The sequence below is a fragment of the Astyanax mexicanus genome, chromosome 8 (assembly GCF_023375975.1).
Source record: "Astyanax mexicanus isolate ESR-SI-001 chromosome 8, AstMex3_surface, whole genome shotgun sequence".
Taxonomy (NCBI): Eukaryota; Metazoa; Chordata; class Actinopteri; order Characiformes; family Acestrorhamphidae; genus Astyanax; species Astyanax mexicanus.
Genome location: NC_064415.1, coordinates 24,285,356 through 24,300,494, shown reverse-complemented (window position 1 = coordinate 24,300,494; position 15,139 = coordinate 24,285,356). Strand labels below are relative to the sequence as shown.

The following is a 15,139-nucleotide window of genomic DNA, read 5'->3' as shown; positions in this document are numbered from 1 at the left end:
TGTTTATTAGAGACAACATACCAATATACATACATTTAAAAAAAAGGTTCAAAAATATGATTGGCTGAACAATGTTAAAGCCATAATAGACACAGATGTGAGATTAATTGTGTATTATACCACAGTAAGTTCTGACCCTGCAATCTGATTGGCTGAGAGGAGTACTATGAGTGCCGTTATCAGCTGGTAATGCACTGTAACTGAAGCTATTCATGTATTACTCCGCCACATACAGGTAAACTAGCAATGATGCAGTGCTTACCAGCCAAACAGCACAGCTACAAACAGAGCAGCAGGGGAACTATTTTAACTTGCGAAGTGTTTATAACCAAATATCGTATTGTTCTTGTTGGCAATAAACTGCGATAACGAAACTGTGGTATCGCATATCATGTGATCTTGCATTTCTCCAGATTCAGTGACGCTGTCAGTAAAGTTGATTTTTCCACTGGTTTGTTTCCTCTGTTAAAGCTCTCAGTTAAACTCAGTAGGTTACAATATTCTCATTTAAAAAGCATAAAACTACCATAAGATATTATAATACAGAAAATAAAAAGACTGTTCTCCCTCCCAAACATACAGGGAAATACCAGCATTTAAAAATGTTAAATCATTATTTAAATTACCTATTTATTTACAGAATATTGTGTTAATACAAATTATTTTTTAAGTGATTGACCACTTGTATAAATATAATTTAATTTTGCAACCTAATGATTATTCTTTTATTTACATTTAAATAGCCAATAATAAACGCTTGAGAGAAGCTGTTGGTCACATGTTTTACACATACATGCGGTGCACAGTTTGATAACTGCACTGGTGATTTTAATGTTTTTGTTTCAGAGTGTGTGTGTGGGGGGTATGTTGCATGTGATACTTGCATGTACACGGTTTTTATTTTTTTAAGAGAGGCCCTAAACCGCTTATTAAACACTTTGCACACAGCGCCTCCTGGTGGTATAGTCCGCTATCTGACCAAGTCACGCTTCTCATCCTCTCGTTTGAGGAGAAACGTTACCCCGCGTTTTTTGAATCGTCTGGGTAAATCTGTAACGTTCAGCACCGCACTAACGCTGAGAGATTTCATCCAGATAACTGCCTTTCTTTGTTTCTGGGTGAAATAAATGGTCACATTTATTAATAAAGAGATTTCGAGTCTGTTAATCAGCTTTGACTAGTGTAACGACTGACCGTTACACAGGAGGCCATGATGAAGAAAGTGACCCATCATCAGGCTAGTCAGCTCCTCCACAACAAGTTTGTTGTCGTACTTGGAGATTCAAGTGAGTATAAACTCAGTAAATCACCCTAAATAATAGTAATTGTGATGTATCATTTCTACTTCCTTTTTTTGTATTTTTAGCCAGGTCAGTTGTCCTTTTTATAATGGTTATTGTCAAACTCTTTGAAGCCTTATTGTTTTTTTTTTTCCATTTTTTTCCATTTAACATTTTTTCCCAATTTAGCAATTCCAATGGTCCCATGATGTATAATTTCTAACACCGTTATTTGTTCTTTTAGTCCAGCGCTCTGTGTACAAAGACTTGGTGTTACTTTTGCAGACTGATTCCCATCTCTCATTATCCCAGCTAAAAAGCAAGGTATGACCTTCTAAATAATAAATGTAACTATCACTGTTCATGTAACACTTGGGCAGATTTGGTCTGTGCTGTATGTTTGTTCCTTTATGAAAACCCTTATATAGAAAGTTTTATACTTTTTATAGTTATTGGTAGATACACAAGTCTAGTAAAATTGAAAGTCCTCCATGTAGAAAACTTGAGTAAAAGTACAAAAGTATTTTCCTTGAATTGTATCAATTATGACACTATGAATTATAAAGGCTATAATTTTTGCCTTATCAATTAATTTAAGGTGAAAAGATTTAAGGTTAGTGTCACTCTTGGTACAACAGCTTTTTAATAGCCCTGATTGCAAAGAACATTAAATGAACATATTTTTTTAGGTTGCATTAAACCAGTTAATGTTGGAAGAACAACCTTTATTTGATATTATTAAATTTTTTCGGTTATTGTTGAAATTCTGACACTTAATGTTCATGCAAATGATTTAAATGGTTCTTCTACACTTAATGCTTTTAATTGAATAGTGATAATACAATTGCCTTTATTTAAATTTCTCCTTTCCACAATGCACGAACACAGTACAAGCTATGAGATTATAATACAGACTATATATATATGTATATATATATATATATATATATATATATATATATATATACACATATATATATATATATATATATATGTGTATATATATATATATATATATATATGTATATATATAAATATTTGATGTAAGTAAAGTTTAATACAACGCTACATCTATGTGCACAACGCTACATCTATGTGCACAAATAAATCAGTTCTTATGTTGGAGATTTTCATTGATTCAATACATTGGAGATAAAATTGATTCAACATACTTTTTGCATCTGAATGATGTTTATTAAAATTATAAAACATAAACAATAAAGGCTTACAATTCCCAGGGCCATTCCTGTGGAACCCATCAGAAGCAATTTCTCAGTTTATAAGGGTGTACAATTAAATATAATCACAGATATGTGCATATATGGTACTTTAGAAAGCAGAACTCTCCAATAAGCCTGACCCTGTTCCCAAATTGAGGGACCACATTTTCAACTGGACCAGTCGAACATAGTGTTCAGTAAGACAGCAATATGGTTTTATCTTGTTTTTTTCCATCATTTCTCTTCAGGGTGAGCTGTCCTTTGAAAAGGACTGTTTAGTGGAAGGAGGGAGACTGGGTCACATGAGCAATGGTACAGAGTACCGAGAAGTACGTCAGTACCGCTCAGATCATCACCTGGTTCGGTTCTACTTTGTCACACGGGTCTTCTCCAGGTACATGGAGAGCATCCTTGCAGACTTCAAGAACGATCTAAAACCAGATGTGGTCATAGTCAACTCCTGTGTTTGGGATTTGTCAAGGTAACTGTTAAACCTGTGAACATAAGGGCAAATATTATTGTATAAGTGCAGAATAATAATGATTCTTACTCAAATGTGATATGTTAAAATTTTCTTTTGTTTTTTTTCCATGTATAGATACAACCGGAGGTGGGTCTCTGAGTACAAGGAAAACCTGCACAAGTTCTTTTCACAGCTAAAAGCCATCCTGACAAAGAAATGCCTTGTAATATGGAACATGACCATGCCTCTGGGCGAAAGGATCAGAGGAGGCTTTCTTGTATCAGAGGTGGGTCTCTTCTGTCTTTACATGTTCTAAAGCAGAGGTCAAGAATTTCAGTCCTGGAGGGAGAAATTTAACATTTCACAACCGAAAAAAAGGACCAGAGTCCAGGGCTTGTCTCGACTGTTTGTTACATTAAATATATTTAGTCTGCATAGTTCACACTGCAGTTTAGTGAGCAGACTATGAAGAAGAACTATAATAGATCATGTCATAAGTTACATGGTCTGCATCTTCCTATACTTGACACTAGCTGGTTTGTCCAGATTTTGTTGAACGCCCCTTTGCATGCATGTGTCATGCATCAGAATGAGCATAACCGATTACTGTTAGGTTCTTTTTGTATCTGCTTATAAATCTGCATAGTTAATCTAAATTTATGGTAGACACAGGAGACACAAAAATGCTAGTGTTTGCACCCATTTGCTGTGTGACTGGTATGCATGTGAAGGGGAGTCAGGTTTCGGCGCAAAACCTTTTTTTTTTTTCTTCTGTTGTTTAATGTACAGTATAATGCATACCTTGACTTGCTGGTACAGTACTTTCACACTGCTAACAAACAACATTTTGTTTCTGAGTCCAGTTCAGTTTAGTTCAGACTGTTGCTCACATAGTGCCAGAGTCATTTGTCTGTTTACATAGATAATTTTAGTCAGACGCCACCAACCATGATCATTACCACCCTTTGCACTGTCCACTATGGGTGGTCATGTTTTCTATGATATATTCTCGGTATACACAACACACTGTGACACTGTGGATCAAAAAAAATGTCCCATCCATCTTGCACCCATAATCAGGTCTCACTCAGTTTTCGATAATTCTCGTCACCTAATATATTTACATACTGTTGTACAGTTGACCTTCGGTATGTCATTGTAATTAGACCTTCCCCTTTTTAACATTCAATCTTCTTAACATTAACATTATATAAACAATAACATGGGATCACAAGGCTCATATTCAGCCACTAGTTATTTTTGCAGTGTTAGGAAATGTATCATATTGTACCTAATTACATTTTAAAACACACAATAATAATGTAATTACTTTCTCTCATTTGGCAATTCAGATCGAGGACATTGGCACAACACTGCGTTTTGATGTGATCGAGGCCAACTTCTACGGTGCTATGCTGGCAAATAAATACGGACTAGATGTTCTAGACTTGCACTTCAGGTTCCGGTTCAGCCTCCACTGCCGCATGAAGGATGGGGTTCACTGGAATGCTGTGGCTCATCGTCAGATCACATACTTGCTGCTTGCCCATGCTGCTCAGGCCTGGGGTGTGGAGCTGCCCAGCCACACTGCCAAGGGTGAGTAAAGGGGAACTCTGATGCTATTGTTGGTTTGTGGCTGGTTTGAAATTTACCAGAATATTTGTCTAGTGTCCAATGCTCCAGTATTTGTTATGGTGTCTCCTTTTGGCAAATTTTGAAAATGTGCTGAATGGGAAAAAGCCCAAAATTGGGGAAAAAAAAAAACATATATCACACTAGTCCAAAAAGATATTTACGCTAGGACGAGGTAGAAAAGTTATAATATGTATAAAGCTAAATTGTGAAAAAAAAAAAGATAAAAAGTATTTTTTTTTCTAATAAGAGGTGACATATCAAACTGTAAGCAGCTTGAAATACAGCTTATACACAACGATGGATGATTATTACACTTATTCCAAACTTGTTTTCAGGAGTTTTCCTTTTTGTTTTCCAGGAGATTCTAGTCAAAAGAGAACTGGTGTGAGTGATATTCTGCCCCTTTCAAACAAGCAAACTACCATCTTCCGGGATAGAGAGAGTGTGGGACCTGCTGTGATCTCAGACCAGGGAGACTCCAGCACTAAGCGTGTAGACAGCAGTTCTGGCTATGCCATCAGCAGGTGAGGACAGTATTAACAGTTAATTAAATGACAGGGACTGTGTAATAGATCTTTGACTCTGTAGAAGCACATTTACACTCTTGTGGCTTATCTTCACATATATTTTATAATTTTATTTGTACTCTATTTTATTTTTTCTTTATATTCATCTATTTTACATTGCACATGATGTGCAATGTGATGTGATGTGAAATGATAATAAAGTCTACTTAATTTCTTGAATCATTAGGAAGATTCATCATCAGCCTCTCCACAATCATTAATATGTTGGGTTTGACTTTTTAGTTTAGTTTAATTTTACTAAACATAACCTAAAGATAACTAAGCTAAACACTTATATTTAACTTATCATTTATCTTTTTCTCTTTTGTCAGTTCTCCGATTGGGCCTGGCTTCTCCAGTAGGCTGTGCAAACGAGCCAAGCACTCCAGGGCCAGAAAAATAACCACGGTATCTGGTCAAAAAGACCTGTCCTTTGCACCTTACTGCAAAACCAAGGTAATTCTTTTTCCTTTTTTTTACACCATGTGCTACCTGGATTGGATGTGCGGGGTTAAATAAATACGTCACTGAACCTCTGGACTAAATTAAGAACCCTGATGTTATGAAGCCCAGTATATTAATTATATAGTAATCTATTCTATAGTATAGTGGTGGCAGGCAAAAGAAAAATCATTTTAAAAAGCGTTAGTAATAACCTTTCTTATCACATTTGTGCTCTCTTTAAGCGTACTTCTCATCGATATCACAATGCCAAGACTGAGAAGATCCATTAGCTTTTGGCCAACAGCGCTGGACCTTGGAACTCTAAAAACCTGGCTGATTGTTTCAGACACTGATTTTGTGCTTGGTTGCTATTTATTATTTTAGCTATGCTCTTTTAAATAATTTAAGGAATATATGTTTTAAAAGTCAGACATTTGAATGTTTAGGATGTTTGTCATGATATATTTACCTTTAAAGTTTTCAAATTGCTTTAATGTGTTTTTTTTCATTCAGAGGATCTTTTTAATTAAAGAGAAAAGTTTAAATTGTTTTAATTCAATATGAATAAACACTATTAAAACCATCATTGTTGATCCTTGGGCTGACTTACTGTGAAAGAAAGACAAAAAATATTAGAAGATATGTTTCTGGTTACAGAATGATTTATGGTGGTTGAAACCATTCAAAAACAAGGTATGCTGTTTTGTCTAACCCATAAATGCAAACCTGTTGCATACAATCCCTTAATGGTTGATTATTTAAGGGATCCAAAACTTCACCTTAACACCAGAAAAACTGAGAATATGGATGTGTTTTTAAGATTCATGCTCTATGTAGCCTACATTTATTACTATATCAGGCAAGGATGCCACAATATGTTCAATAAAGAAGTTCTAAAACGTGAATAAAATAAAGTAGGACCAAACATTACTAAGGATGTACCATATTATATCGTACATAATAATATTGGCAAAATGCTTTAATATAATTATCACAAAAGTACCCTGAAATACCATGATAATATTTTAGGGCCATATGGGACATCAGGGTACAATTTTTCTGCTGATTAGCATATTAGCATCAGTATAGCATTATTAGTATCATGGCATGTTGTATCATTGACTTCTGTTTAAATCTGGTGAAAATCTCAATATGCCATATCACAACACAATGTTGAATATTTATCTTGTTGCAGTAGTGTGTTCTTAAAATTATAAAAAAAAAAATTCAATGTTGTCATATTGCCCAGAATATCGCTATGCTAAAATTACCCTGAAACATTGTGATATTATTTTAGTGTCATATCACACATCGCTACTGTTTACACATTTACGTTCACATCTTGATATCATACCATTTAATAGGTCTAAAGCTGTGGAGAGGAATACAGCTGTGGCCTAATTACATCTTAGACAAATTCAGCAGATGGTTTTAAAAAAGACAAATTCTTGATACATAGGCTTAAGACACAATACATCAGCCTGTTAAATTCCTAAAAAAAAAGAACACTGTGGATATTTTACAAAATGACCCTGTGAACATAACTGTGGATGCAAAAGTAAGCTGTCTGAAAGGGATGTTCAGGCGCTAACCCGGATTGTATCCGAAAAACATAAAACCACGGCTGCCCAAATCACGGCAGAATTAAATGTGCACCTCAACTCTCCTGTTTCCATCAGAACTGTCCGCCGGGACAATACATTATTGTAGTGTGTTTCAGTTTCACTGTCCAACCCCTGTATATAGATGTGTATAAACCTGTGGTGAGACGGAAATAAGACCCTGGTGAACTTCAGCCTCGTGTTTTTTACTAAAGTGATCAAGCGCACTGAAACCAGTTTTTGTCCACCAGAAACCAGTTTTGCATTTCATTTTGGCACATATTCTGCATGTTACTGTGGAACAAGGCATACTGTGGATTGCATTTACATTTTTCTTCAGTAGTGTTTGCTTTTGAGTTTGGCACTCTCCATTAAAACGCAAGCAACTGGTCCTAGATAGAATCAAACAGAAAACGTTACAGGTAAACAATCTACTGCCTTCTAGTGGTCGTAGGTGAGCTATATTTACTCGACCAGTCCTTTTACTAAAGGAGGACGAAAAATGCCAGATGTATAAATAAATTAATGTACGTATAAAGAGATAAATAAATAAATGAATCAATCAATAAATACACACATACATCATTGTATAAATAAATAACATATATTTTGTCATGAAAAAGTACACACTTAAGATTATATCAGGAATCTATTTCCATGCATGAACCTTTAATTGGGGCTGCTTTTATTTATTTGTTCTTTTTTTTTTTTTTTTTCAAAATTTATTTATTTATCCATTCATTCATTTCAACATTTGTTTATGTATTAATTTATTTAATTTAACATTGATTTATTCATTAATTTATTTCTGCATATATTTATCTATTCATCTATTTATTTCAACAGTTATTTATTAATTCGTTTATTTCAACATTTATTTATTAATTAATTAAATTGTAATTATTTATTCATAAATTTAATTGTAATTATTTATTCATAAATTTTATTGTAATAATAATTCAATTATTTGTTTACCTCATTTTAAACGCTCCAGTTTGGACTAGGCCTCGTGTGTCGAGCTCACAGATGAGTCAGTCGGTTCAGGTTTAAATGAACGCTAGTTAGATCACGTTATCGAGTTAGCTAGACGGGCAGGAGAAGAGACGAAGGCACTACGGCTTAGCTAAGGTAACTTGCTATAATATTTTAATTATCGCTTGAGTTATGAGGCATGAAGAGATAACAGCACGGCTTAGTTGACCGCGTGCGACGCTCTCATTTCTCTGGAAAGTTTTTTCCGCCGTTTTCTGAAGAGGCTGGATGGAAATTAATGCCTGACAGATTCAGCATAGCACTAACACCGTGATAATTTAACCTAGCTGTCTAACTATTAACGTGTACTGGTAGCTAGACGACATTTCCCGCCTTAAGTTCTTAGTACAGCTGTCTGTTTACACTAGACTTAGTTTAGTTTAGTTAGTTTACCAGACTGTTACACAGGTGCAGGATGGCCATGATGAGAAATGTGACCCATCATCAGGCTAGTCAGCTCCTCCACAACAAGTTTGTTGTCGTACTTGGAGATTCAAGTAAGTAATCACCCTGGATATTAATAAATATAAAGAAAATGTTGCTTGCTGTTGGTACTGTTTACTAAGACATTCACTCCCCTGTGATTTTGTTCTTGTAGTCCAGCGTTCTGTGTACAAAGACCTGGTGTTACTATTGCAGAGAGATTCCCATCTCTCATTATCCCAGCTAAAAAGCAAGGTATGTCCTTCTAAATCAGATTTTTTTAAAGTAACTAACTTTCTTTGAGACACATGTGGACAGATGGCTGCTTAAATCCTCTGTATTTACCTCCTAATTTTGACAGTCATGGGTAATTGTTTCTCTTCCACCCACCATTTCTCATGGGTGGAAACTTGGGCTGGGTGGGTTTCAGGTTGGCATGAGCTCAGCATGTTTGTAAGTTACTTGTGGTGTTGTTGGCAGCCAGTTGTGCTTTCTCCGTTTGCCCATTTATTTTACAGTCTATTGTAAGCCCACTAGAATGTTCCATCTAGTTCCTGTGTAAAGTATACAACCCATCACTAACATTAATATTGGGCCAACATGGATTCTATGGGCAATACTTTCTGGTTCCCAGTTTGGCTACTTATACAGGCCCCACAGTTATGGATTTCAACATATTTCTGTGTAAATCCATAAATTAGAGTGGGTTGTGCATTATAAGTAAGTTCTCACTTTGTGAAGGTGTACAGTTGAATAATAAAGAGATGTAAATACTAGTACATCTCGAAAGTGTAGAATATGATTGACAAGTTATTTTATTTCAGTAATTCAGTTCAAAATGTGAAACTCATATATTATATAGATGTATTACGCTCAGAATAATCTGTTTTAAGAGTTAATTTATTTTATTGTTGATGATTATGGCTTACAGCCAATGAAAACCCCAAAATCAATGTCTCAGAAAATTTGAATATTATATAAGACTTACTTTTGGCAGTGTGGGCAGTGTGCCGAATCCTGCTGAAAAATGAAATCCGCATCTTGATATCACACAGTAGATCAACACCAGCAAATGGCATGGCTCTCCAAATAATAAACTGATTAATTTTACACTTAACCTCAAGCAGTTCGAACTGTGTGCCTCTCCACTCTTCCTCCAGACTCTGGTCTCTTGATTTCCAAATCAAATGCCAAATTTACTGATGATCAGTGATGGTTTGCTAAGTGTTTGCTGGTGTTCTAAGTTTCACATTTTGAACTGAATTACAGAAATAAAGTAACTTTTCAATGATTTTCTTTCTTTTTTTTAGTTGCAATAATATATAGATGCAATAGTATATTAAGGGGTAGCTACATCAGAAAGCAGAGCTCTCCAGTAATCCTGACCATGTTATCAAATTGAGGGCTGTCCAATAATGCTTCTCCTCCTGGACCAGCTGAGCTTATTGTTTGTTGAAACAGCAATATGGTTTTGTCACACATTTTTGTTTTACCATCATTTCTCTTCAGGGTGAGCTGTCCTTTGAACAGGACTGTTTAGTGGAAGGAGGGAGACTGGGTCACATGAACAATGGCACAGAGTACAGAGAAGTACGTCAGTACCGCTCAGATCATCACCTGGTTCGGTTCTACTTTGTCACACGGGTCTTCTCCAGGTACATGGAGAGCATCTTTGCAGACTTCAAGAACGATCAGAAACCAGATGTGGTCATAGTCAACTCCTGTGTTTGGGATGTGTCCAGGTAATTACATTACATTACATTTACATTTGGCAGACGCTTTTGTCCAAAGTCAAGTACAATGTAAAAAAAGTTTAAAGGTAAAACATCTTTGGATAGGGATAAAAGGAGGACAAAGGGGAGTAATAGGATAGTGGAGTGAAGGAGAGGAAGAAGGAAATGAGGTTAGAAGTAGTTAGTGTGTTAGAGGTGTTGAGAGAGTAAGTGCTCTTTGAAGAGCTCTGTCTTCAGGAGTTTCTTAAAGATGGCGAGAGATTCTCCTGATCTGGTAGTGGAAGGTAGTTTGTTCCACCATTGGGGAACTCTGTATGGTGGAACAAACTACCTTCCACTACCAGATAAATATATGCAGAAATAAATTAATAAATAAATCAATGTTAAATTAAATAAATGAATACATAAACAAATGTTGAAATAAATGAATGGATAAATAAATAAATTTTGAAAAAAATAAATGAACAAATAAATTATATAAAACCTGTAAACCCAAGGGCAATAAACATTGTGTATGTACACCCACAATGATACTTTTTACAGGAAGAATTATCATCTCTGCTTCATGCGTATCAACTTTTTTTTTTTTTCTATTTTGGTGTTTAGATACAACCGTAGGTGGGTCTCTGAGTACAAGGAGAACCTGCACAAGTTCTTTTCACAACTGAAAGCCGTTCTGCCAGAACAATGCCTTATAGTGTGGAACATGACCATGCCCTTGGGCGAGAGGATCATTGGAGGCTTTCTTGTGCCAGAGGTGGGTCTCTTCTGTCTTTAGGTTTTCTAAAGCAGGGGCCCAGGACATGGAGGGAGGAAATTAACATTGTACTACTCCCATCCTCACAAAGAGCTATTAATACCTATTTAAAGCCTTCAGCAGATGCTTTGATCAGGTGATTTTAAATTGCTTGTATTCCACTCAAAATATTTCTAGTTAGTGAATTAAGCGTTTCATAAAAAACAGCCAGCAGCATTTGAATGTTTTTTTATTTTAACATTTAAAGATGTAAAAATTTTAAATATATACACCAAAATTTAACTGAACATCTACACCTGTGTAGGTTTGGAGTTGTTACCTTGTGTGTGTGTGTGTGTGTGTGTGTAAAACCTGTAAAACAGTGGCCAGTATGCTCATGCTAAAAAGATGTTAAATATTGCAATTCAAGCTTAACTTAGTGGGTACCAGATAAATGAGACGTCCCATTTCTGACATTACAGTTTTGTGTGTGAACCAAAGAGTAAAGCTTTATATAGTGAATGATGCAGTGGGTGGTAATCATGAGGACTTTTTGAATTGTCGATGTGAGCAGTGTGAGTCAGTGCAGTGTTCTATAGCTGCCATTGGATAACAAAAGTTATGGGACATGATTCTTCAAATGTCACTGTATTCAGTACAAGTACAAATTCTTAGACCCTCCTTCAGACAAATTAGTAATGACTGTGAATTAATTTCTTTCAATTTACAATTTAGATTGAGGACATGGGCCCGACACTGCGTTTTGATGTGATCGAGGCAAACTTTTACAGTGCCATGCTGGCAAATGCATATGGGCTGGACGTTCTAGACTTGCACTTCATGTTCCGGTTTAGCCTCCATTGCCGCATGAAAGATGGGGTTCACTGGAATGCTGTGGCTCATCGTCAGATCACATGCTTGCTGCTAGCCCATGCTGCTCAGGCCTGGGGGGTGGAGCTGCCCAGCCACACTGCCACAGGTGAGTAAAGGGGAACTTCACAAAGTCCAAGACCTACCTGTGGACCTTTTGCAAAAAATAGATATAACGTGTCTAGTGTTATGTAGGACTCTTTGCGGCAGATAAGCATCAGCCTGTTGAACTAGCATTAAGCTGTGTAGCAGTGGAACTGTGCATTTTGGAAAGATAGTGCTCAGTCTCATACTTTTAAAATTAATTGGGTAGTTGAAAATGAGTTAGAGTGGAGATCATTCAACATAACCTCACTAACCTCACTAATGCATTTAGTTGAAAAATGCATCAAATCAAATCTTTTAAATTGTATTTAACATTTTAGTTGATATACAGCTGGATTTTGAAACATTTATGAATTGCAAAATGTATGTTTGCTTTCATTTGCGATATTCACTGGTAACCTCATATTTCAGACCAAAGTAAGATGTGGTTGCTGGATTATACCCAAACTTCCTATCAAAGTGCCTACAGACCATCATATTCCTATGGTGGTTCTGGTTATTTCAGAGGTAAAGAGCTTACTACATGATTTTGTTTATCCTACTTTTCACGTTTCACTAATAATGTGGTTCACTTTATCTTCACAGGGTATACTGTAGCTAATCCTGTAGAGCACCCCTGGGATGTGGGAAAATCACCCTACAATTACTGTGTCACTCTAAAATGCTGTTTAAATGTGGGTGTTTGTAGACACATCTGCACACTTACTCTTGTATATTATCCTTTTAACAGTCTTTCTGAGAAAAACAGGGCAAATTTACATGTGGGTGGAGCTCCTAAAAGTCAACCAGAATCCAAAATACAAAAATATTTGTAATCAATTTGTGTGTGTGTGTGTGTGTGTGTGTGTGTGTGTGTATATATATATATATATATATATATATATATATATATATATATATATATATATATATATATATATATATATAAATTAATTATGTTTTTTTTTTTTTTTACAGGCCCATGTGATGGCAGGGTGTATAGCAACTTTTACATGGAACCCAGTGCCCTTAGTCAAACAGGTAAAAAGTACTTTAATCTTGAAATTCTTTATAGAATCTAGACCTTTTAGTAAAACAAGTATTAACTTAGTCTTTTTCATAATATATTTCTCAGGGGCTGTCTGGCCCCAGAAACAGCAGTATGATGGCTATGGCCCTCATTTCTGTGAAGATGGACTAGAAACACTCACTCAGTTTGGAGTCGGTTACTGTAGCTTTGAGAACCTTGAGAAAAACAGCACAGCTCAGACCAGTAAGGGACACAATTATAGCTTTTGTCATCAGTAGCTTATTACATTATCCCATTTTAGGAATATTTATGAAAAAATACATTTTCAAGGTGAGGTTTGTCAAATTAACATAACATTTTTTCATTTTGTTACAGCTGGCCACAGCAGCCTGCCACCATCTGATTACAGACCTGTGTCTGCTGCCCCCTCCTGCCCAGCGAACAGTTATGTGATGAAACAGAAGCACGAAAAGCGGAATTACAACCCATACACTCGTCAGAGACCAAGCCGTTCTCACAGATAAAAACAAAAAACTGAGATATGTTTTCTGTAAGACATGGTGGGTTTGATGTCGTTCCAAAAACCTTCAGGTTTTTACTACTTGTACATAGTGTTAGGATGTTAAGATATTGGTCTGTTGTTTAAGTAAGTTGTCAAAGACTGTACAGACGTTTGTTGTTGTTTTTTCTAATGTTGTACCACTTATGGTATTCTCAAAAATGTGCCTTTATTTGTATTTTAAGACAAATGCCCCTGTTGTTCCCCTATTGTCCTTGTTAGAAGTGAAGTTCTTAATCATTCCAGGATTTTATTGGTGTTATTTTATGTGAACACCATAGTTCATTAATATTGTCTACAATTCCTTGATGTTCTGTTTATTTTATTTTAGATACCATATCTAACCCAGCCAGCGTTCTTCCTTTGGTAAAAACAATATTGGCTTTTTTGAAGCCTGCTACAATATTGTTTTGGGTTAGTTTGGTTTTGGTTTCAGGCCTTTTGTTGCCCTTTTTCATTTTCTTTTAACTGTAGCACTTTTGCAAGTTACAATAAAGATCTTATTTGTGTAGTCATGGTGGTCCTCTTATAGTCTATCTAGGTGGTTAAGACAGGAGTGTGATATTGGTCTTGCTTTCTCAGGGGTATGTTCTTCCTGAATCGCTCCTAAGGTAAAAACATTTAATACGGTCATCACAGTTTGGCATTTTTTCCCTTCAGGATATGACTGCTCACTTAATGTCTAATATAGCCATCTCTGAAAGATGTTACTGTAGTTGAAGATTATTGTTTTTCACTGAATCACTGCATTTCGGTGGTGTTTTTAAATATGATCTTTACTGTGTCTTCTGAGCTAATTTTTCCTATAAGGTAAAAAGCAATATGTTCTTAATGGAAGTCATTCGTAATGTCACAAGTAATTTTGTAATTTTTGCCTTCTTCACCAACAACAAAAATGGCATATTTAAAAGATGACTCGTAGCTTAATAAAGGGAAATAAATGCGTTAGCAGCTCATATGTGGAGCATCTTTTGTCCAAGTGAAGAGAAAACAGCTCAGTACATGCTCGGGTCGAGACGGAGAAAAAAAGCTGTGCGGTTTGCTTTTGCTGTGTCAGCAGCACCAAGAGATGTGTGGATACGAGAGAAAAGCACATAGCGCATGCATAAAAGCAAAAAGACAAATTAATTGATGGATTCGTCCGTTCGCTTTCATGTTGCATGTCCATGGATTGGATACATATGTGATAGTGACTTATGATAGTGGCATGTTCACACAGCCATGAAAAAATCTGATCTGAGCCACACAGTCATTTCAGCCTGGTAATGTGAATGTAGCCAAAGTCTCTCCATTTAGTCATCTGGACTGAAATCAAATAAATATACTGAAATTAATATTTTGTTTCGTTGTATGAGAGTTTTGATTGTGGAATGCATCTTGGAGAAACAAAATTTTTATAATGTTCAGTTTAATGTTTATAATGTTTCAGTTATGGTTTAGTTTTGCCTTTGAAAAGGTTAACA

At 35.7% G+C, this 15,139-nt stretch overlaps 1 protein-coding gene across 7 annotated transcripts; it reads left to right on the top strand.

The window, feature by feature from the left end:
* The first annotated feature begins 803 nt into the window (after nt 1-803).
* On the top strand, nt 804-14,187 carry fam113 (family with sequence similarity 113). Of its 7 annotated transcripts, XM_022678398.2 has the most exons (10): nt 8,196-8,337; nt 8,638-8,738; nt 8,840-8,919; nt 10,174-10,406; nt 11,004-11,154; nt 11,869-12,112; nt 12,520-12,615; nt 13,066-13,128; nt 13,223-13,360; nt 13,493-14,187. In XM_022678398.2, the coding sequence occupies exons 2-10, from the start codon at nt 8,657-8,659 to the stop codon at nt 13,639-13,641; spliced, it is 1,236 nt and encodes a 411-aa protein (XP_022534119.2). In that variant the 5' UTR covers nt 8,196-8,337; nt 8,638-8,656; the 3' UTR covers nt 13,642-14,187. The 7 variants fall into 7 exon arrangements, with proteins under 7 accessions (XP_049339055.1, XP_022534123.2, XP_049339054.1 ...); XM_049483098.1 differs by lacking the exons at nt 8,196-8,337; nt 8,638-8,738 and adding an exon at nt 804-1,286; XM_049483097.1 differs by having other exon boundaries at nt 8,195-8,738.
* Nucleotides 14,188-15,139: the final 952 nt, after the last annotated feature.